Source organism: Penicillium cosmopolitanum (genome assembly GCF_028827165.1).
Source record: "Penicillium cosmopolitanum strain IBT 29677 chromosome Unknown utg000009l:1.0-9042332.0:1.0-9050551.0, whole genome shotgun sequence".
Lineage (NCBI taxonomy): Eukaryota > Fungi > Ascomycota > Eurotiomycetes > Eurotiales > Aspergillaceae > Penicillium > Penicillium cosmopolitanum.
This window is the reverse complement of record NW_026622679.1, coordinates 534,501-557,694: the sequence shown is the minus strand read 5'-3', so window position 1 is coordinate 557,694 and position 23,194 is coordinate 534,501. Positions and strand designations below refer to the sequence as shown.

The 23,194-nt window shown below is 50.9% G+C and overlaps 3 protein-coding genes across 3 annotated transcripts; all 3 read left to right on the top strand.

Moving 5' to 3' along the window:
* Positions 1 to 9,857: 9,857 nt before the first annotated feature.
* Positions 9,858 to 12,094, top strand: N7509_008296 (sugar porter family MFS transporter; the record flags this gene model as incomplete). The annotated part of the gene is made up of 11 exons (XM_056632933.1): positions 9,858 to 9,938; positions 9,992 to 10,011; positions 10,073 to 10,197; positions 10,253 to 10,393; positions 10,442 to 10,506; positions 10,562 to 10,607; positions 10,664 to 11,106; positions 11,159 to 11,420; positions 11,607 to 11,703; positions 11,756 to 11,882; positions 11,936 to 12,094. 11 exons carry the CDS (start codon positions 9,858 to 9,860, stop codon positions 12,092 to 12,094), a joined length of 1,566 nt encoding a protein of 521 aa, XP_056483553.1.
* Positions 12,095 to 17,225: 5,131 nt separating this feature from the next.
* On the top strand, positions 17,226 to 19,143 carry N7509_008295 (uncharacterized protein; the record flags this gene model as incomplete). The annotated part of the gene is made up of 2 exons (XM_056632932.1): positions 17,226 to 18,439; positions 18,480 to 19,143. The coding sequence occupies 2 exons, from the start codon at positions 17,226 to 17,228 to the stop codon at positions 19,141 to 19,143; spliced, it is 1,878 nt and encodes a 625-aa protein (XP_056483552.1).
* A 456-nt stretch (positions 19,144 to 19,599) lies between these two features.
* Positions 19,600 to 22,329, top strand: N7509_008294 (uncharacterized protein; the record flags this gene model as incomplete). Its single annotated transcript, XM_056632931.1, has 2 exons — positions 19,600 to 19,908; positions 20,635 to 22,329. 2 exons carry the CDS (start codon positions 19,600 to 19,602, stop codon positions 22,327 to 22,329), a joined length of 2,004 nt encoding a protein of 667 aa, XP_056483551.1.
* Positions 22,330 to 23,194: the final 865 nt, after the last annotated feature.

The window sequence follows — 23,194 nt, the reverse complement described above, 5'->3', positions numbered from 1 at the left end:
CTTCCCCATTTGGCTACACCATGTCTCAGTATACCGATGCATCCAGTATTCTTTTACGCCTAGGAGTCTTTCTCCTCACCGCGATTTGGCTACTCGTCGCTGCATTCAATTCCGCCACTGCTCGCTTTGCAGATGTTTTACGAGACCAAGCAACAGCTGGCCTCATTGAATCCAGCAACCCAATCCTGTACGACACATTCAAAAAGCTCATGAGTGACTTTCGCAGCGCAATGATCATTGTCGCAATTTCCTCGGCTCTGTTTTCCGTGTTTGGCGCTACACTTTTCGCCCACCCAAGGTGGATACGAGAAAGGAGAAGCTCTGTTGATAACTTCTTTTTCATCCAGTTCTTCTTCGGAGTAGCTGTGTTGTCTTTGGGTGGATATATTATGGACCAGATGCATGGGTTTCTTGACGTCTTTGCAGCATTGGACGACCGAAGCGTCGTTCCTCGTTGCAGCATTATATACCATGGAGCTATTGGACAGATTGTGTTTGGTGGCCTTGTGATTTTGACCAGCCTCATGAGCTTCGGGTTTCTTTTCTGTATTCGTTAGCAGGAAATATCGAGGGGCTTGCGCAGGCAGTATACAGACAATTGGAATGAAGATACAGGTCCATGGATATCAGTTTACTTCTCTCCTCTTCTAATGAAATGAGGAATGGAAAATTAAGGAGTATCTGATATACGGAGAGCCGAAATTAGCAAAATAAGGCAGAAACAATGTGATTTTGTTTCATTGAAGCACCAAATGTGGAGTCCTAGTGACAAGGGTCTTGAAGAATAGGGGAAGAATAGAGTGCATCAAACAACTTGCTTGTGGCGGATGTTCTCTCGAAACTATTTGATTTCATCTTTGGCATTAGAGCTCAAAAATTTCATTCGGCAAGGCGAGTATCTCGGCACTGGTATTTGCAGCCTACTACTTCTCGGAACAGATTTGTTGCAGTCCGATTCTGTATTACTAGTTCAATTGCCACTTCTATCTGAAATTTCCGCGCAGATTGTGGACGAAAACCCCCGGATCGAGGCAAGGCAATGTAGGCAGAGTGGAGTGCGGCGACATCATGAACTGCTGAGTGTAGGGAAGGGACTCCAAGCGTGGCCACATGGACAGTCGGAAACGGGCTGTCTGCGCTGCAGAGCATACTTGAGAGATGATGTCGAGAATCTGCTTACGCACCCGAGAAAGATTCCCCATCGCTGTCTCGAATCGTGGTAGGAAAAAGAGATGCTCACCCATCAACTCATCGCTGTGGGAGTCAAATCTTGAAAGACGAAATTCCACCCAGTAGACTTCCTCTGATAGCAAGAAGGCAGAAAAGTATATAAAAATATCCTCCGCCTTGGTAGACGGAGACAGAGGATCCGGACCTGTCCACGGAAAGCTTTGTTGGGTTTCATGATTCGGATAAAAAACACAGTCGATCAAAGATAGCCCGTAAATTTCAGAACTGGAGACCCCTGATAAGTTGAATGAAGTTTGCTTCAATCCGCGGTGGTCGGTAGCAAGGCAGGGGGGTACAGCGGGTACGTTAGAGGACTCCTGCCAGGCTGCGTGGACATCATCATCGGAAACAAAGTCTGCTTGGTGTAAGTATGCGTTTTGAGAGATGTGGAATGGACTTTACCAACCAATTTGGGCCAGATGGTTCATTTCCTCGGACGTCGAGAGTTCAAGGAGTTGGAGAGAACAGAACTGGATCATTGGTATTCGATCGACGAACTTGCGGGTTAGAAAGGGAGCGAGCAATAGGCCAATTTAACCTTCTTATCAAAGCCAGACATCGTACTAATCAAAGGTCCATCGATACTTCTATTTGAGCAAGGTATGGGTAGTCACAAGCTCAACGGGAGTTAACTCTCGGCTGCATCGGCATCTCAACGGTCATCCCCGTTCATCGTAAGAAAAGATCATCCAGCGTCCTCGCTTTCATACATATTCACCAATGTTTGTTGAACACTCAGAAACAATATTTCTGGCCAGAATTCCGGTCACATGTCCGTAATATCGACACAATTCCATTCTGAACAGCGTGGGCTGCGCGCCCACGGTCCCAGAGTACCAGGGCCTGCTCATTACAACGCTGCTGTAGAAGACCATTTCCTGTTTTTAGTTCGTCATTAGACAGCGAAAATTGGCGTCGTTTGCTCTCAAGTCGGATTTTCTCAGCAGATTTGACTACATAACATTGCCAGAGACATAGGAATAGATCGAGTAGGTCGAGAGCTGGTCTCGAGATGGAAGAGCCCATCCGGAAAATCTGCTTGGCCTCAGTTGGCAAAAGACTGGCAGCGCCAGTGGTGTTCTATTACATGTCAACTAGGCTCCCATTTTGCTACTGGAAAGATTCTGACCTTGAACTCGATACTTTCACGCCACGAAGGTTCTCGGAATATGCCATGCAGGTTGGCGGTAGTGTCATCCCCAGAGTGTTTGGGGCGCTGCCGCTGTCTTTTAATTGGTCGCTCGGTCGATGAAGAGCGATCTGGTGCGTCCATTTTCTTTATGTACGAAGTGAGCTGCATGGGCTGGGAGAAGAGAATCTTCAGAGGTTTCTTATATGCTATCATGACAGAAGGCACGCGAAGCCCAACATGTTCTCCACACCCGCAATTATCAGCTTCTTACCCGGAATGGAGCTCTATAACGACGCATATTTCAATCTAAGCCCGTTTACCATATCGCATAGATGAGGATCAGCAACAGGGTCGCTCATGAATTGATGCAGAGAGAAACATTCTGTGGCAGTATCTATACTTGATTACTGTCGAGCTATCAACGCCGCGTCCTATGACGGTTGGCATTATTCTCAATCCATCAAGTTCCTGGCCTTCCACCATCCCATTCTGTTGTAGTTCAGAAGTGTGTATTGTTATTTTTATATGAGAGGGAAAGATGAGGCATGGAGAGAAGGCCACCAGGCCGCAATGTGATAACAATACGTCATGACGTGCTCACATGCATGAATTCTCATACCACTGTTCTCAGCACCCTTTGAGTCCTAGTCCCTTTAAAATATTTATGCTGTAATCATAATTTCATCCGTGATGATTTGTCACTAGTCCAGATCGCTTTTTTTCCAGGCAAGATTGATGGATTCAATTTTCTCCAGCACGAAGAATGAACCTGTCCTTCGGGCGCAGGCCTGGATGCGTGGGATTGCAGATGATGGCGCGTACTCCGCCGGAATGTTTGCCATTTGAGGTATTATTTTTAATCACTTACTGGATTTCTGCCAGCACTGGCACGCGGAAGGTGTAATTGAATTGGATGTAGCCGATACTGAATTTAATTCAGCAGTCTTCATGAATTGAAGTTGATCTAGGTTTACAGTGATTCTCGAAATCGCCTTGACCACTACAAACTGAGAGACTCTCTCCTGGCCCCACTGCCAAGATCCTGGCGCAGATAATTAATTGGACTCGCCACCCACTACTGTAATATGCACCTTATCTAATACAGTAATTATCGTCGTTTACCCCACATTCAAGTCGTAGCGCGCATCTTTACGAGGGGCAGGTACAATACGATACAGGCTTTATTGCACAACGGCCCTCAACTTCCTGAGAACTGACCAATTAATGATCTGCGCTAAAGCCTTGGCCGTGGGGCCGAGAAAGAGAATCTCAGTGTAAACTGGTCAAGGCGATTTCGAGAATGACTGTATAGGAGGGTGGCCGGCGACGACTCTCACCTCCCCGTGGTGCCGGCTGGGAACCTGCGAATGCCTTGCCCGATGGCATTAGCAGAGCTGAGAAGAGTCACACCAGCCAGCACTGTCCGCTGGCTAGGGCTACTGCTAGAGCGAGAGCTCAGGGGTCAGGACCCCCTGACCCCACGCACAGGCGACAAGGGAACAATTTGAAAACCACCCGACACACGACTGCGAAACCGATCCTACAATCAGTGGACACTAGGGTCGTGGGATAGGACACCCTTGGGGTGCTCTCGGGCTGCTCTGTTGAGGAGGATATCGCTGGGTCAAAGATCACAGAAACGACGAAGTCAAACAAAACACGAATGATATGGCAGGATCCAGCATGCTTGAACCCACACAGAGAACGACGAGGTACTTTGGTTAGTAGGAGGGACAACACTGTGTTGCTTGGCTGTTCTGGGTACAGAGAGGATACAACTGGGCGAACTCCTGCGAGACACGGTCGGCCTTGCCAGAGAGATCTTGCAAGGTAGCGCGAAACGGATTTGACAACCTGCGGGGCGCAGCATATAATGGAAGCGACGGAAGGCTGGGTGGGCGGACCGCAGATACGACACTTTCTATATGGCTCGAGAGGACGGACGCGCGTGTCGGTCTACTGAGAGAATAGGATCCCAAAGATGGCCATCGTGGATGGAATCTTCAGGGCGGCTATTGAAGGAGGCTTAAGGTGCAAACTGGTATTGACTTGCGGAACTGGCTGTGCCCCGCGAAGGATGCGGAATAGGATCGGAGGGGACGCAAGGTGGAGGGTCTATGTAGGTAGACATGCTGCTACCTCTACAATGTATTTTCAGGCCTGTTTAGCTTAAAAATTCAAATCAGTACTTGCATCAATGACGCGCTCGATTGGGAAAGGAGGAGCGGCGCAACCTTTGAAGCAGACAAAACAGCCGTTATACATTTCGCACCCAAGGTTCGCAAAGTCGACCAAGAACCGTTCACTGTCAGGGGACAGACGGTCGAGCCTAAAAACAAGGTCAAAATCCTGGGGGTCCTGATGGACACGCGACTGAAGTACAAAGAGCATATCGCAAGGGCAGCGTCCAAAGGTCTGGAGGCCGCGATGGAGCTTCGACGACTCCGAGGTCTCTCTCCAGCGACAGCGCGGCAGCTGTTCTCGTCGACGGTAGCTCCAGTGGTGGATTATGCCTCGAATGTCTGGATGCACGCCTTCAAGAATCAAAACATGGGACCGATCAACCGGGTGCAAAGGGTAGGAGCGCAAGCAATTGTGGGCACATTCCTCACCGTTGCGACCAGCGTAGCGGAGGCCGAGGCCCACATTGCCACAGCACAACACCGATTCTGGAGACGAGCCGCGAAGATGTGGGCAGACATCCACACACTGCCAGGGACCAATCCTCTTCGCAGAAACACAGATCGGATCAGGAAGTTCAGGAGGTACCACCGCTCACCACTGTATCAAGTGGCGGGGACGCTGAAAAACATCGACATAGAATCACTGGAAACCATCAACCCGTTTACACTGGCACCATGGGAAGCACGCGTGCAGACTGATGAGCCCATCTCAGAGGGGTCAACTGTACCAGGCGGGTCAATGCAGATTGCGATCAGCAGCTCGGCGCGGAATGAACTGGTTGGGTTTGGTGTGGCGATCGAGAAACAGCCACCGCGCTATCGGAAAGTGAGACTGAAGACCTTGTCCGTCACGTTGAGCGCGAGAACAGAGCAAAATCCATTTTCCGCGGAGCTGGCGGCAATGGCGCATACACTGAAGACACTCGTGGGATTGAAAGACTTTAGGATCACACTGATCACGAGCAACAAAGCGGCGGCTCTTACGTTGAAGAACCCGCAACAACAGTCGGGTCAGGAATTTGTCTGCCAAAGCTACAAGCTGATAAGCAGATTGCAGAGGCATGGAAATCAGATCAGCGCCCGGTGGGTCCCCACTAGCGAAGACAACAAACTACTAGGGTTGGCGAAAGAGCAGGCAAGAGCCGCGACGCAAGAAAATGCTATCCCGCAATTACAGGTCCCCAAAATGAAATCGACCACTCTAAAGATTGCGCGTGCCCAAGCAGTCCCCAATAGCGAGTTGCCCGAGAATATAGGGAGACACTCCCGACGAGTGGACACAGCACTCCCAGGAAAACACACGCGACAGCTGTATGACCGATTATCGTGGAAAGAGGCGAGCGTGCTAGCCCAGCTCCGCACGGGCATGGCAAGACTCAATGGATATCTCTTCCGGATCAATGCCGCCGAGACAGATCAATGCGCATGTGGACAAGCAAGAGAAACTGTGGACCACTTCCTCTTTCGATGTCGGAAGTGGACAGCGCACCGGACGGAAATGCTGCAATGTACCCACACTCACCGAAGTAATATGTCCTTCTTCTTGGGAGGGAAGTCACCCTCTGACGATCAAAACTGGAAGCCGAATTTGGAAGCAGTGCGAGCCTCAATACGGTTCGCGATCGCTACGGGCCGACTTGAGGCCACCTAGGCGTGCCGACAAACTGATAGAATACCTCACCTTACTAACCCCTACACCTTGTGATCGACGGTAGACGCGCTTCAACTGCCGAGGATAGGATGTTGAACACTTGAAGAAGCGCCTTCAAGCAAGTCTACTAACCAATACTAACCCACAGGGACCAGCTCTGAGATTGGAAGCGGAAATGCCAAATACGGAAGGAAATACTGTATGGGCTTCAAGGAGACACGGCGTATACCCAAACATGCATGTACTGGTAGATTAGTGATAGTGCCCTTTCGGCTCAGCCGCCGGGCGTTAATGAATTGTGTGTGTGTATAGGAGGGTGGATTGAGTGTAAGTGAATTCCGCAGTTGGGATCTGTGATAGAAAATTACCCGCAGGAGAGTGCTGCGTTAACAAGTTCTCCCTCGCAATAATGAGCCCTGAGATTGTAAGAGTGTGCTCCCTCAAAGACGATGAGCCCTGCGTTGTAAGAATGCGCTCCGCAGGAGACCCCTGCGACACCAAGTTCTCCCTCACAGCCTTGAGCCCTGTGATTGTATAATCTTGAGCTTCCATGCAGCCTTGAGCCCTGCGTTATCAAATTTGTGCTCGTTTAGGCGACCTGTGGCGCCGCGGTCCTCGTCCTGATCCTCTGGCGACATGCAGGCACCTCTTCGTGGTGTTAGAGACTAGTATTCGAGGGAGTGACTCGAAGAAGCCAAGACCTGCTCCAAAATCGATAGAAATCAAGAATCCTCCAAGGAGACTTCGTGTATGTGCACTTCAAAATTGTGAGTAGATGCCACTTTCATTGTCCTGGTTCGCTGTATGTACTTTGTAGCCTTCAATCACGCCCTAGGCTTCGAGAATGGACATTGTCTTCCATGTGGTGTACAGTAGAGCATCGAGTCATGGGGGCTGTTGCTATCCTGGTGCATGACAGCGAAGTAGCCAATCTGGGCGACGGCTTCAATCCAAAGTAGTCTCCATTGGTGTGAATGCTTGTCTCTTGCCTAGGAGTGGCGGTAGAATTTGTCCGGAGAGGCGACTATTGTGGACATCGAGGATGGCGCGTGTTGAGGGTAACAGTTGAGGATGAGGATGAGGGTAAGGGTGAAAGTTGAAGGTGAGGTTCTATGGTGATTGACGGTGATGGATGGTGTGTTGGTGGTGAGGGCTAGAGGTGAGTGAGGCTTGAGGGTGAGAGTTGGTGATAACGGGATAACGGGATAACGGGGTCGGCCCAGTGGGTTCTGTTGATGTACAATGCGGCGTAACTGCCGAGCGGTGATGTGGCTGTCAACAACGGTATTTAACCACCCATCGCCATCGTAGTGGGAGTCTTCGTTCCTTCACGAATTCAAAAGTTGATCAACAGTGCGAAATGATGATTTCTACATATCAGCTTCGATCTGGTAGTACACCAAACTGAAGTGTATTCAAGAGACTGTACATGTAGTCTTTTCTGATAAAACTCGACTATGAGCTAGGAGTTGAGTGACGCAATCAACGTAGGTTGCCAATTCAAAACTACGTTAAAGGTACATTATCGATGGTAGAGTGTATCCTTATTTCCGTTCCAGTCGCTCTATTATGTGACTCGAGCTTTGTCGCATACTCTTTGGTAATATGCTGTATCTGTTAGCACGGTACAGTCAACTCTCACTTATTGCACACCCTCCTATCCAAGGAAAATCATGTGCAATAAGCGGGAGGTGCAATAAGTGAGAGGATGACATAATCAATAAATTAGCTAGCCCTTAGCCCCATTGCCTATTTAGGCTTCCATCCCATATCCTCTAGGGTCACCTGACGTATATGGTCTGATGTGCTCTTTTCCTTGCTTCCAACCCATAGTAATATATCCTGTAGATGACCCATTATATCAGAATTAGACAGAATCTCTGGTGGAGGCCCATTTTCTTCAATATCTTGTGCTTCCGAGCTCTCTATATCAATATATATATCTTGCCCATCAGTCTCATCTTCATATATAATATCTTCCTCTTGTTGTAACGACAAGAGATATTCTAGTCTTATCTTTCTTCTTTCCAGCAATTTTTCCATGGGAAAGACCCCCATTTGGCATCTGCCTCCAGAATAGGCCAGTTTCATCCATATTATATATCTCAGATGGTTCATATTGATCGCATATCGTACGAATTTCTTCCATATGATTGTGTACAGAAGATGGGACTGAAGCAGCTTCTCCATGGAAAGTATGATATCGAAGATTATGCCGGTTTTTGAAGCGCGTAAGCCAACCCTCTGAGAAAGCAGGTTTTTGTTGATCTCGATATTCAGGGATCTGAGACCAAAGCTCGTTTGCTTTGATCTGGATCAAAGGACCAGTGATGGGAAACCCTGATTCAATATGCTTATTCACCCAATTCGAAAGCTTCTGGTCTAGAATAGGCCAGAAAGATGAAGAAAATCGTGAATTTGCCTTAGTAAGCCCTATATCAAGATAATCATATTGAGATGATAGAATTCTTGAGACCGTTGTACGATTAATCTTATGTTTAAATTGGGACAAAAACCAATCTACACACGCGGATTGGGTTGGTCTAGGGCTCGAATTAGACCAGAAGGCACGTAATGCCTGCTTTTGGGCATCTGATATGCCTAATCGAGCACGCTTTGCTGGTGGTAGAGCAGCTTGTGTAGCTGGTCTGACAGTTGGAAGAGGTGGAAGATCGGAGATTTCAGGCATTCTGATTGGTCGACATGACTGACTAAGCGCATGACTCAGCAAATATGGGATGAAAATTGTGTGCAAAGGGTGAGTGTGCTAAAAGTGGGAGTTTTGTATGTAAAATCAAGAAAAAGTGGGCCCATCCAAGCGAATTGTGTGCTATAAGCGGGAGTGTGCTAAGAGCGGGTGTGCAATAAGTGAGAGTTGACTGTACTGGTAATAATACATACTGTATTGCCATCCTTGCTGTCTGCCATTATCGTGAAGCGAGATAGAGATTATTAGACTTCGCCTTTACTGGATTTAATCCTAATAGATCGTTATCGTAAAAATGCACCTCAGAGCCAACTGCGAAGATCGGAGTAAGGCCGACGGAGCGCACTTCTCCGCGTTGCACTCGTTGGTGGTTGGTGCCCCGTCCCCAAGGGCTACCCCATCCAACTCCACCCCGAAGTTTCTCCCTTCTCCACATCCCCGGCAGCCTTTCTAATTATCGGTCAGGCCCGTGCTCCAGAATACCTCAAACCCGAAGCAATAAGAAAGGTGAGCTTGCCAGAGCTATGGGGATACATCCCATCGATCAGCCGCGGCATCTTCGTACGACCTTGACTTTACCCGTTCCTCGCCGTTATCCTTCCTGAGTTCAGGGCGTCCATGGTCCAAAGTTTCCCCGCATTGGGGTCCGCCACCTTAAATCGAGTTAGCCCATCCACCAGGGAACCGGGTCCCGATCATCACTCCTTTAGTGCCGTCATTGGCCGGACCACTGCCCTCCGCCCCGAGCTCACGACGTTGCGGCCGTCTATGACCACCTCGCTCGGACTCGGGATCCGGAGTACTGTAGTCCTGTCGGCATAGCGAGTGTTCAGAAAAAGGTTGCTTTTCACCGGGCGTGATTTCCAAGGCCGAATCTCATAAATAGAGCTCGTCCCTCGCCGGTATAAGTCTTTCTTGATATCGAGTGTGCGAAGATCGTGACTATCAATCAGAATGGGTTCCGTTGTTGATACTCCGCCAAAGGGCGGCTTCAAGCTTGTCTTGCAGAATCCATATCTATGTGGTGTGGCATCGGTAAATGCTTATTTCGTATAGCAGAATGATCATGATGCTGACATCTATACCAGTTCTCAACTCTCGGTGGCCTGTACGCGCCTGATACATGTTCATGAAAGCTACACCCTTTGCTAATTGAATATAAAATGAAGGCTGTTCGGATATGATCAAGGTGTCATCAGTGGTGTGATCACGATGGAGTCCTTTGGGGCTCGATTCCCGCATGTCTTCAGTGATAGCGGATTCAAAGGCTGGTTTGTGTCAACGCTCCTACTCGGTAAGTCCTACAGATATGACCGGTGCCTTTTGGACTGCATCTTAATAGTACCTAGCTGCCTGGTTTGGATCTTTGATCAATGGACCTATTGCGGATCGGATTGGGCGAAAGCTTTCTATCAACGTTGCAGTAGTGATCTTCGTCATTGGATCTGCGATTCAGTGTGCAGCAGTGAATATTCCAATGCTATTTGCCGGTAAGTCGAACATGTACTAAGCTACTGGAGTGGAGCTAACTCCTATAGGACGAGCTATTGTTGGTTTAGCTGTCGGAATGATGACAATGGTGGTGCCGTTGTACATCTCTGAGGTGATTCCTGCTCTCAACAAGGTCTTGGTTGAACGGCGAGCTGATTATGATACAGGTTTCTATTCCTGAGATTCGTGGAGGCCTGGTCGTCACTCAACAATGTTTGCTTTTTCTTCATCCCGGTCTGAAAACTATGCTTATACTAATATTCCCTTAGTATCGGTTACCATTGGAATCCTCATCAGCTATTGGATCGACTATGGCACCAACTACATCGGTGGCACTCGCTGCGCCCCCGATATGCCCTACACTGGTGGGACCTCAGCAAAGCCTACATTCGACCCCTATAATGATATTCCAATAACGGGCTGCAATGGTCAATCAGAGGCCTCTTGGCGTCTTCCACTGGCGATTCAAATTGTCCCAGCAGTTATTCTGGGAATCGGAATGGTATTCTTCCCAGAATCACCTCGGTGGCTGCTAATGAAAGAGCGTGATGATGACTCGCTTGTCGCTCTCTCGAGATTACGGAGGCAATCCCGCGATAGCCCTATTCTTCAAAACGAATACCTGGAGGTTAGAGCATCTATCATGCTAGAGAACTCTTTTGCCAGAGAGAACTTCCCCAACCTTTCAGGTGTGAAGCTGCATGTCGCTCAGGTTTGTGTCCCAGTTATCTTTCCACAGCTCTAGACTTACGTGTCTCTTATAGTATGTGTCTTTGTTTACGAAATGGGCACGCTTCAAGCGACTTTTCATTGGCTGTGCGGTGATGTTCTTCCAGCAATTCATCGGCTGCAATGCCATGATCTATTATGCACCAACAATTTTTGGTCAGCTCGGCATGGATGGAAACACCACTTCGCTTCTCGCTACCGGAGTGTATGGCATCGTCAATTGCCTGGCCACTCTCCCGGCACTATTCTTTATCGATAAATTTGGACGTCGCGCTCTTCTCATGGCTGGAGCCACGGGTACTTGTATCTCGCTAGTGATTGTGGGTGGAATCCTGGGGGGCCTATGGTGCTGATCTGATGAGCCACAAATCGGCTGGATGGGCTGGTATTGCCTTTATCTATATCTACGATATAAACTTCTCTTATTCATTTGGTGAGTCTTTTGGTCAATTTTTCCAGACCAGCAGTTAACAGTTTCTACAGGCCCTATTGGTTGGGTGCTCCCATCGGAAATCTTCAATCTTTCGATTCGATCCAAGGCCATTTCTATCACTACCTCAGCCACCTGGATGTGTAATTTGTACGTTGAAATCACAAGAAAAGTGTCATTCTTCTGCTAACATTATTCTCAGCATCATCGGCCTGGTCACTCCGGATATGCTCGAGACCATCACTTGGGGCACTTACATCTTCTTTGCGGCTTTCGCTCTGATTGCACTTATCTTTACATTCTTCTGTATCCCCGAAACACGTGGAAAGGTACGAACCATTTTAACCTATTTGGAGGATAATACTGATTTTGTTGAATTTAGACCCTGGAAGACATGGATCTCATTTTTGGAGATACCTCAGCATACGAAGAAAAGGAACGTATCAAGCATATCGAGGCCGACTTGCGTGGGACTAAACTCAATGACGCAGAGGACTTGAAGCCAGCAGACCAACACAGAGAGATTGTTGATTCTGTTTGAATATTAAACTTTACTCATAATCTCAATCGTTTTCATCCTGTGATGCCTGACGATGCTGGCATCTAGTTGCCCGGGGATCAATACAAAGCCTTTCATGAAGACCAACCACGATTTATCCTGTATATCATAGCTCTGTATATGATTGGGAAAGCATCCATCAAAATTTATGGGCGAAGACCCCACACGCTTTCATAGCTTCTGCCTACCGCGCTCCAAAGCATACTCGCGCCACCCCAAAAATCCGGCGAGTAGAGCAGCTGGATCCATAAGGAGAGCGACTGTATTGATAACAACGAAACTAGCGACCAAAGGAGGCCGGGTTAAATATACGCGGCGCATATCCCAAACCGTAAACAGGCACCAACCCATGATAACAAACTTAAACATCCAAGCTGACCGAGCTCCCATGAGGTAGTGAGCTTGAAGAAAGAGATAACAGCGATAGATCGTGGGAAAAGTTGACTCATGAATATTGCATGAGAAAAAGCTGCCAAGAGAACGAGGAAGCCATAGAAACGAGTGAGGTACTTCAGGTCACGACTTTGGAAGTGAATGTGACCAACTAAAAGTCCCGCTGAAGAACTCTTGAAGACGCGGCTTCCGATTTGAAAAATCGAAGTTGCCCGGTCATTGTGAAGGCTGCTTTGGATTTATTTTTGGTTAATGAATGGCAGGAATTTCCTCATGACCGGCATGTATGCGATAAGAAGTCCTATTGGGAGTGACTTGGCAATAGACGGGTTTAGTGCTCGTGGTAGTGGATAGCAAAATGACCTTTCTCTGCTCACAATTATATAGACATCAAAGTAAAGTGGCATAATTAGTTCTTATCTCATCCAAACCTAGTGGACGCCATAGCAAATGGGATCGAACTATATCCATTGCTATTAGTTGGGGCTCACTGAAAATTTAAGCAAATTCGTAGAGCTTACCTGAATAGAGGGCTGAGAAAAAGTCCGAAACGGTGTGATTCGACCACCCAGATCCCATTGATGGCGATGGTGAGCATGAAAATGTAAAACTGCCCAGCTCCATGCCCATTGTGGTTTGTGAGTAAGCCAAGATCAAGTCGACGCAAATACCAATTCAGTAAGGCAATAAGAAGCATATAACTTGACCAAAGCACCGTCATGACAGTTGAACGAGCTTCAGCATTTACTTTGACGTCCTCATCTAGAGCCACTGCCCCATGTCTGATTTTTTTTCAGGTAAATACTTCAATATCTTCCCTGGTGTAGATGAAGCTGCGACCAAAGGAGCAATATACTCGACTCCGGCCCTGCTAGCAACTTTGAGCTGCAAGAACTTCTTGAATGGATTGTCAAGATGGCACTTTGTCCTGACACAGTTGAATATTTGCCTGGCGCACGAACAGCAAAGACGAAACAGCTATGCATTGACAGATATTGCCCACATCCATTCCCGCGGTACGGGGTGATCCCGGGCCCTCGTATACGTGTGATCGAGCCAACGCCTGCTACCTCGTCTCTGGTTTTCCTATGCTGATGCCAGACTATATTGACGGCAAGTCTGTACCACCCTCATTCACTGGAAATCATGCTGACATAGGCAGTGAAACACAGCCCTGGTTCGGCCGTTCCTAGGAGTCCGATCGGGGTAGCGTATTGTAACTGTTATTGGGAATCTCATCTAGGCCGCGAGCAAGGTAAGTTGCGAACACCCATCTTGCGCCAGCGGGTAATAATTGGTGCTAGATCGAGTGTATCCAACGGCAAATTTCTTTGGCCGTGTCCCAATGCAGACGGTGATGCAAAGCTGCCACCATGACCTGAGCCGGAAAATACATTTTCACCACTAAGAGATTTTGGAAACCAAATAACCATGCTGTCAGGTCGCTATGATGAAGTTGGCTATTTCCCCCGATGCTATGCTCAAGGCAGCCGCAATCCGACCAAATGCCTCCTCGATTTCACCACCGAGTGGCACGGACTCGCCGGCAGAAGCAGCCTCGCAAGTACGGCCAGTCGATTGCCGCGACGGTCGCAATGGCCCAATTGTGATTCGAAAGATGCCAGGTCGAGGTTTGTGATACATGGTGGAGAAGACGTGCCTGTTGACTTCAAACGTAGCCGCTGATGTTACTCTCAGTATGGGCGTGGCACATGTGTTCTACGCGACGCGCTGCGACGCGTCAGTGCACCTTGTGCCCTCCGTAGCATGCGGCAGGTCCGCGATGACCATCAATTTCAATACCGCCGGTTGCTGACTTTGGCCCACATGTCCAATCGACTCCACAAAAGTAGTTTCACCATTCTCATTTGAGATGAGCAAAAAGTAAAAATCAATCAATCAATAAAGGATCCACGCTAAGGCCTTGGCAGTGGGGCCCGAGAAGAGAAAAGCGATCAGGAGGGTAGAAGCCGTTTTCGCTATCGACTGTATCCGTTGCCCCCAGTGAGCTCGCACTGGGCGACAGTCCTCGCCAGGCTGTTGGGACAATGGATTCATACCTTCTCGTGGTGTCCGGTGTTAATCCCCGTTGGGGAGACCAAAGTGAATCCGCCGTGGTTGTGCGGTCCGGCCCGGCGCGGTGGGCGCGGGGCACGACCGCACAACCACACCAAAAATCAGGGGAAAACGGCATATGAAAACCATCCGACTTCTTCTTACCCGACTCGCACTCGGGCCCAGACGCTGGTCTTGCATTACCAGTCGAAGTGGTGTCGCCCTAGGAAGAAGACAGGACACCCCTGAGCTTGTATACGGTCTGGGATCGCATCGTGCGAGATGCGGCGAGGCGGTAGTGAACCAGCGACGCAGGCAGTCAAGCTAACATCGGACAGACCTCGTTCAAGGCCCAGAGGCCTCGTTAAGACTCGAACTCGTTAAGGCTCGGAGACGTCGTTCGCTGGAGACCTCGTTAAGGCGAAGCTACGGGTAAGCTCTAGCACGGCTGTTCTGCGAGACACGGGCACCGCCGAGACACGGGCAACCCTCTTGGAAGACACACGGGCAATCTGGAAGATATTGGTGGTTGGCTGATGGCAACTGATGAAGCTCGTTAAGGCTGTGCCACGGGTAAATCATCGGCCCTGTTCAGTCGCTGGGGACCAAGCTTGGTTAGTAGGGAGCAACCGACATACACTGCCGGCTGGAGTGTATACGAGGGCTCTCTGCAAGACACGGTCGGCCTAGTGGAGGGAGACCTCCCTAGGTAACGCGAAACGAGAGCGCAAGCTTTCGCGGGGCGTGGTGTACAATGGCAGCCACTGTGGCAGGGGTGGGCCCTGTCAAGAGACTGTCTGTATAGCCTGAGAGGACGGATGCGCGTGTCGGTGTACAAAGAGACGGGAGTCAACTACCTCACTCGCACTGGGGGCCTGACACTGACCTCGGTCGGTTGAAGCGGTGTCGTCCTAGTTGGCCTGCCCGTGATGTATGCTTAAGGAGCAAACTAAGAGACACCCAGGGTGAGAGGCCTGGTGAACCTCGAGAGTCCAGAAGCCTCATTATCGGGTGAAAAACTGGGGTAGTGGTCTATGCAAGTAGGCCTGTCGAAGCTACTTAATGTCTTTTGGACCAGCGACGCAGGCAGTCAAGCTAACATCGGACAGACCTCGTTCAAGGCCCAGAGGCCTCGTTAAGACTCGAACTCGTTAAGGCTCGGAGACGTCGTTCGCTGGAGACCTCGTTAAGGCGAAGCTACGGGTAAGCTCTAGCACGGCTGTTCTGCGAGACACGGGCACCGCCGAGACACGGGCAACCCTCTTGGGAGACACACGGGCAATCTGGAAGATATTGGTGGTTGGCTGATGGCAACTGATGAAGCTCGTTAAGGCTGTGCCACGGGTAAATCATCGGCCCTGTTCAGTCGCTGGGGACCAAGCTTGGTTAGTAGGGAGCAACCGACATACACTGCCGGCTGGAGTGTATACGAGGGCTCTCTGCAAGACACGGTCGGCCTAGTGGAGGGAGACCTCCCTAGGTAACGCGAAACGAGAGCGCAAGCTTTCGCGGGGCGTGGTGTACAATGGCAGCCACTGTGGCAGGGGTGGGCCCTGTCAAGAGACTGTCTGTATAGCCTGAGAGGACGGATGCGCGTGTCGGTGTACAAAGAGACGGGAGTCAACTACCTCACTCGCACTGGGGGGCCTGACACTGACCTCGGTCGGTTGAAGCGGTGTCGTCCTAGTTGGCCTGCCCGTGATGTATGCTTAAGGAGCAAACTAAGAGACACCCAGGGTGAGAGGCCTGGTGAACCTCGAGAGTCCAGAAGCCTCATTATCGGGTGAAAAACTGGGGTAGTGGTCTATGCAAGTAGGCCTGTCGAAGCTACTTAATGTCTTTTGGGCAAGACACACCCGTTCAGTCCCTTGATATCACGCGAGAGAGCACATATCAGGCAAGTTATTCAGGACCAATGGGCAGAGGAATGGAAAGGGTCGAAGACTGGCAGCCACCTGCGCCGGATTGACAACACCTTGCCAGCCAAGTACACACGTGGCCTCTACGGTTCCCTCCCGAGGAACCGGGCTTATCTACTCACCCAATTGCGAACTGGCCACTGCTGGCTATCAACATATGCAAAGACGTTTCGCTTCCGCGACAATGACCTATGTGTCTGTGGCGAACGCGAGAGTGTAAGCCATGTTCTGCTAGACTGTCCAGAGCTGAGAGCACTTCGGCGAGAGCTCCGAGAAAAGGTCGGCGAGGCGTTCAACAGCATTTCAACCCTACTAGGAGGGTCTGGAGGAGAGGAGAGAGGTAAGGTTAGCCATGCTTCGAAGGCGAAGACGGTGGAAGCCGTCTTGGACTTCGCTGAAGCATCACAACGGTTTCAAAGCCGAGCACCATGAAGACAACATGAGAACGAAGGGCTAGGGAGCCACGAAAGGCTTCGGCGAGGCATTAAGGTCGCTTAGGAAATTAGACACGGCAATTACGAAGAGACACATGTATATAGTTGTTGAATCCTGCATATCGTTCGCGAGGGGTTCGGGTAAATGAAATCATCCATCCATCCATCCGACTGTATCCGTTCGCGATCATCAGCTGGCTGCTTAGAGAGTGGCGACAGTTTCGCGACGTACTGTATGACCTCTCGGGAGCCCTGTATCCAGGAAAGAACACACGTGGCGACAATACCGATTTCCTGTACTGATTGAGAGTGATGGCGGGACGGGCCGCGATGCGAACCCCTGAGCCGCCCGACCGCGACGAACGCGAAGCTTCGCCACCGCGACTGGCAAGACCGAAACGCATCACCAGACCACCCCGAATCTATGCTCAAGAACAAGAAACCGACAATGAACAGAGGCAGACGCGACCTCAGCAAAAGAAGAGGACTGGACCCGAATCTCAGCCTGATAAGGCAGCTTCGGATGACTCCGCGACTGAGAGCGACAACCTCGATGTGAACGATTTGGTAAAAGAGATCGCCAAACTCAGGACAGAAATCAGGCTACGAGACGAGTTGCACAAGGAAGAACTACAAAAAGCCAAAGCAGAGTTCGGTGCTGCCCTCGCTGGGGTCCGGGACGAGCTACAGAACCTGACAGACAGGACCCCGACATCGCAGTGCAACTCCGAAGCGTACGCCCAGACTGGTCACGATGAAATCCTCCGAGAAATCCAATCCCTACGTGAAGAAATCAGCGCTCCCGCCTTCACAGGATCCCCGTCCTATGCCGATGTCGCCCGCACTCCCCCGCTCAGCCACCCGAGTAATATACGGAGCCTCTCGACATCGAACACAACACCAACCACGCTCACCGACACACTCTATTGCACAATCGACACCTCCAGGATGGCAGAGAACGAAAACGAGAGGATGTCTGCAGGCTCTATCCGGGCGGCAGTCGAGACAGAGATCCGAGCGACGGCAGACCACACGCATTGGCGTTGTCGCGCTGTCACTGTGGACCCAAAGAACACGAACCGGATCAGAATAGCGTGCCGCGACGAGGCCGAGCATCAGCTGGTTAAGAAAGTAGCGGAAGCCAAGATCGGCGCAGGGGCACAGGTGCTCCGGGATGAGCTTTACCCTATCAAAGTTGACAGCGTAAATAAAGCCGCAGTTCTGGATGAAAAAGATGAGATCCGTGCCGGAGCCGCAGCCGCCTTCAGCGAGGAGAACGAAGCCACCGTTGCAAAAATCGCATGGCTTAGCAAGAGGGAGAGCGCAAAAGCATATGGGTCAATGGTCGTCTACCTCACTAAAGGTAGTGACGCACGGAGACTGCTAGCCGACGGATACTTCCATGCTGGGGGAGAATCCGGCGTGACCAGCACCTTCGAGCATCGACCACGACCGATGCAATGCTATAAGTGCCAGGAGATTGGGCACAAGGCTTTTCAGTGCAAGAATGCCCAGAGATGCGCAAAGTGCGCCGTAGAAGGCCATCGCCACAGTAACTGCGACCAGACAGTTCCAAGGTGCGTTCCATGCGGAGGCCCTCATGAATCGTTCAGCAGAAACTGTCGGAAGCTCTATCCGCCACGCAATGAATAAAACGCTCCGAGTGATGCAACTGAATGTGAGGAAACAGGGTGAGGTGCATAAAAGCCTTATGAACGACCAAGATACCGCAAACGCAGTGGCACTAGCGATCCAGGAGCCCCAGGCGAGGAGGATTCAAGGCCGGCTCTTGACCACCCCGATGGAACATCATCAATGGACTAAGATGGTCCCCTCCACGTGGAGAGAAGGGAGATGGGCGATTCGAAGCATACTGTGGGTAAATAAGGATGTGGAAACGGAGCAAGTACAGATCGAGTCGCCGGACCTAACAGCGGCTGTGATTCGGCTTCCTGAGCAACGGATTTTGATAGCATCGGTTTATGTAGAAGGAGGCGATGCCGCTGCGTTGAACGATGCATGCAATCATCTCAGAAAAGCAATCACTAAAGTACGACAAGACTCGGGAACGGTGGTGGAGATCATGATCATAGGGGACTTTAACCGCCATGATCAACTGTGGGGAGGAGACGAGGTGTCCTCAGTCAGGCAAGGCGAAGCGGATCCGATCATCGACCTTATGAATGAATTTAGACTCAGCAGCCTGCTCAAACGAGGCACCAAGACATAGCACGGTGGAGGATATTCCGGGGACTGCGAGTCGACGATCGACCTCGTTCTCGCCTCGGAAAACTTGACGGACTCGATGATCAAATGTGCGGTACATGGAATAGAGCACGGCTCAGACCACCGGACCATTGAGACGGTCTTCGATGCTCCTTGGACAGCTCCGAAGCAGACGGAGCGGCTACTTCTGAAGAACGCACCGTAGAAGGAGATCAATGCTAGAATTGCAGGAACGCTAGCTGCCACCCCGGGGGGAGGCTCAGTGCAGCAAAAAACCGACCGGCTCATGTCCGCGGTGTCGGAAGCAGTTCGCGCGTTGACGCCGAGAGCCAAACCGTCACCATACGCAAAGCGATGGTGGACGGCGGACCTGACGCAACTCCGTCAGATATACACATATTAGAGAAACCACGCCCGCTCGGAGCGACGAGCAGGACGAAAGGTGCCGCAGCTGGAGGACATGGCCGCAAGCACCGCGAAGCAATACCATGACGCAATTCGGAAACAAAAGAAGAAGCACTGGAATGACTTTCTGGCCGACAACGACAACATTTGGAAAGCTGCTCAATACCTAAAGTCAGGAGAAGATACAGCCTTCGGGAAAGTTCCGCAGCTTCTACGAGCAGACGGAACGGTTACCACTGACCATAAGGAACAAGCCGAAGAACTTCTGACCAAATTCTTCCCGCCCTTGCCGGAGAACATTAAAGACGAAGGAACAAGACTACAAAGAGCGCCGGTCGAGATGCCGGTCATCACTATGGAAGAGGTAGAGAGGCAGTTGCTCGCAACGAAGTCTTAGAAGGCGCCAGGTGAGGATGGTCTGCCGGCCATCGTGTAGAAGATGACCTGGCCGACGGTCAAACACCGGGTCCTCGATCTCTTCCGGGCGTCACTGGAAGAAGGCACACTGCCGAAACAATGGAGACACGTAAAGATCATCCCACTGAAGAAACCGAGCAAGGAAGACTACACTATTGCTAAGGCGTAGAGACCGATCTCACTCCTCGCAACGCTAGGCAAGATCCTGGAGTCAGTGGTGGCAGAAAGGATCTCGCACGCAGTAGAGACCCACGGCCTGCTCCCGACCAGCCACTTCGGGGCTCAAAAGCAGCGGTCCGCGGAACAGGCACTCCTGCTTTTGCAGGAGCAGATTTACACAGCATGGCGCGGCCGACGGGTGCTGAGTTTGATCAGCTTCGATGTCAAAGGAGCCTATAATGGGGTCTGCAAAGAACGACTGCTCCAGAGAATGAAGGCGCGAGGAATACCAGAAGACCTTCTTGGTTAGGTTGAGGCGTTCTGCTCCCAACGGACAGCGTCCATTCAAGTTAATGGGCAAATCTCTGAGGTCCAGCACCTGCCACAGGCTGGACTGCCTCAGGGTTCGCCCCTGTCTCCAATCCTTTTTCTTTTCTTCAATGCCGACCTCGTACAGAGACAGATCGACAGCCAAGGAGGAGCAATCGCGTTCGTGGATGACTTTACCGCGTAGGTGACAGGACCAACTGTGCAGAGTAATCGGGACGGCATCACGGCCATCGTCAATGAAGCGCTCGACTGGGAGAAGAGGAGCGGGGCAACTTTTGAAGCGGACAAAACGGTAATTATACATTTCGCACCCAAGGCTCGCAAAGTAGATCGAGAGCCATTCACTATCAAGGGACAGACGGTCGTGCCTAAGAACAAGGTTAAGATCCTCGGGGTCCTGATAGACACGCGATTGAAGTACAAGGAACATATTGCCAGGGCAGCGTCCAAAGGCCTAGAGGCAGCGATAGAGCTTCGACGACTTCGAGGTCTCTCGCCAGCGACAGCGCGGCAGCTGTTCTCATCGACAGTAGCCCCAGCGGTGGACTATGCCTCGAACGTCTGGATGCACGCCTTCAAGAATCAAAACATGGGACCGATCAACAGGGTACAAAGGCTAGGAGCGCAAGCAATTGTGGGCACATTCCTCACCGTTGCGACCAGCGTAGCGGAGGCGGAGGCCCATATCGCCACGGCACGACACCGATTCTGGAGACGAGCCGTGAAGATGTGGACAGACCTCCACACACTACCAGAAACCAATCCTCTCCGCAGGAGCACAGATCGGATCAGGAAATTCAGGAGATACCACCGCTCGCCACTATATCAAGTAGCGGACGCGCTGAAAAATATCGACATGGAGTCACTGGAAACCATCAACCCGTTTACACTGGCACCATGGGACGCACGCGTGCAAATAGATGATGAGCCTATCTCAGAGGGGTCAACTGTACCCAGAGGATCAATGCAGATCGCGTTCAGCAGCTCGGCGCGGAATGAACTGGTCGGGTTTGGAGTGGCGATCGAAAAGCAACCACCACGCCAGCGGAAAGTGAGACTGAAGACCTTGTCTGTCACGTTGAGTGCGAAGACAGATCACAATCCGTTTTCCGCGGAGCTGGCCGCCATAGTGCATACACTGAAGACACTTGCGGCATCATTGAAAGACTTTCGGATTACACTGATCACGAGCAACAAAGCGGCGGCTCTGACGTTAACGAACCCGCGACAACAGTCGGGCCAGGGATTTGTCTGTCAAATCTACAAGTTGATGAGAAGACTGCAGAAACATGGAAACCACATCAACGTCCAGTGGATCCCCACTAGCGAAGACAACAAACTACTTAGTCTGGCGAAAGAGCAGGCGAGAGCCGCGACACAAGAAGATGCCATCCCGCAAGTACAGGTTCCCAAAATGAAATCAACGACTCTCAAGATTGCGAGCACCCAAGCAATCCCCAGCCGCAAGCTGCCCGAAAACGTAGGGAGACACTCCCGTCGAGTGGATACCGCACTCCCAGGAAAACACACGCGACAGCTGTATGACCGATTATCGTGGAAAGAGGCGAGCGTGCTGGCTCAGCTCCGCACCGGCATGGCGAGACTCAATGGATATCTCTTTCGAATCAATGCCGCCGAGACAGATCAATGTGCATGCGGACAAGCAAGAGAAACGGTGGACCACTTTCTCTTTCGATGTCGGAAGTGGACCACACACCGGACGATTATGTTACAATGTACCGATACACACCGAGGGAACTTGTCCTTCTTCCTGGGAGGGAAGTCACCCTCCGATGATCAAAAGTGGAAGCCGAACGTGGAAGCAGTGCGAGCGTCAATACGATTCGCCATCGCCACGGGCCGACTTGAGGCCACCTAGACCTGCCGACGAGCTGATAGAAAAACTCACCTTACTAACCCCGACACCTTGTGATCGACGGTAGACGCGCTTCAACTACCGAAGATAGGATGTTGAACACTTGAAGAAGCGCCTTCAAGCCAGTCTACTAACCAATACTAACCACAGGGACCAACCATGAGATTGAAAGCTGAAATGGCAAATACGGAAGGAAATACTGTATGGGCTCCAAGGAGACACGGCGTATACCCAAACATGCATGTATTGGTAGATCAGTGATAGTTGCTCTCTCGGCTCCGCCGCCGGGCGTTAATGAATTGTGTGTGTGTGTGTGTATCCGTTCGCGCCCCCAGTGAGCTCGCACTGGGCGACAGTCCTCGCCAGGCTGTTGGGACAATGGATTCATACCTTCTCGTGGTGTCCGGTGTTAATCCCCGTTGGGGAGACCAAAGTGAATCCGACGTGGTTGTGCGGTCCGGCCCGGCGCGGTGGGCGCGGGGCACGACCGCACAACCACACCAAAAATCAGGGGAAAACGGCATATGAAAACCATCCGACTTCTTCGTACCCGACTCGCACTCGGGCCCAGACGCTGGTCTTGCATTACCAGTTGAAGTGGTGTCGCCCTAGGAAGAAGACAGGACACCCCTGAGCTTGCATACGGTCTGGGATCGCATCGTGCGAGATGCGGCGAGGCGGTAGTGAACCAGCGACGCAGGCAGTCAAGCTAACATCGGACAGACCTCGTTCAAGGCCCAGAGGCCTCGTTAAGACTCGAACTCGTTAAGGCTCGGAGACGTCGATTACTGGAGACCTCGTTAAGGCGAAGCCACGGGCAAGCTCTGGTGCGGCTGTCCTTCGAGACACGGGCACCGCCGAGACACGG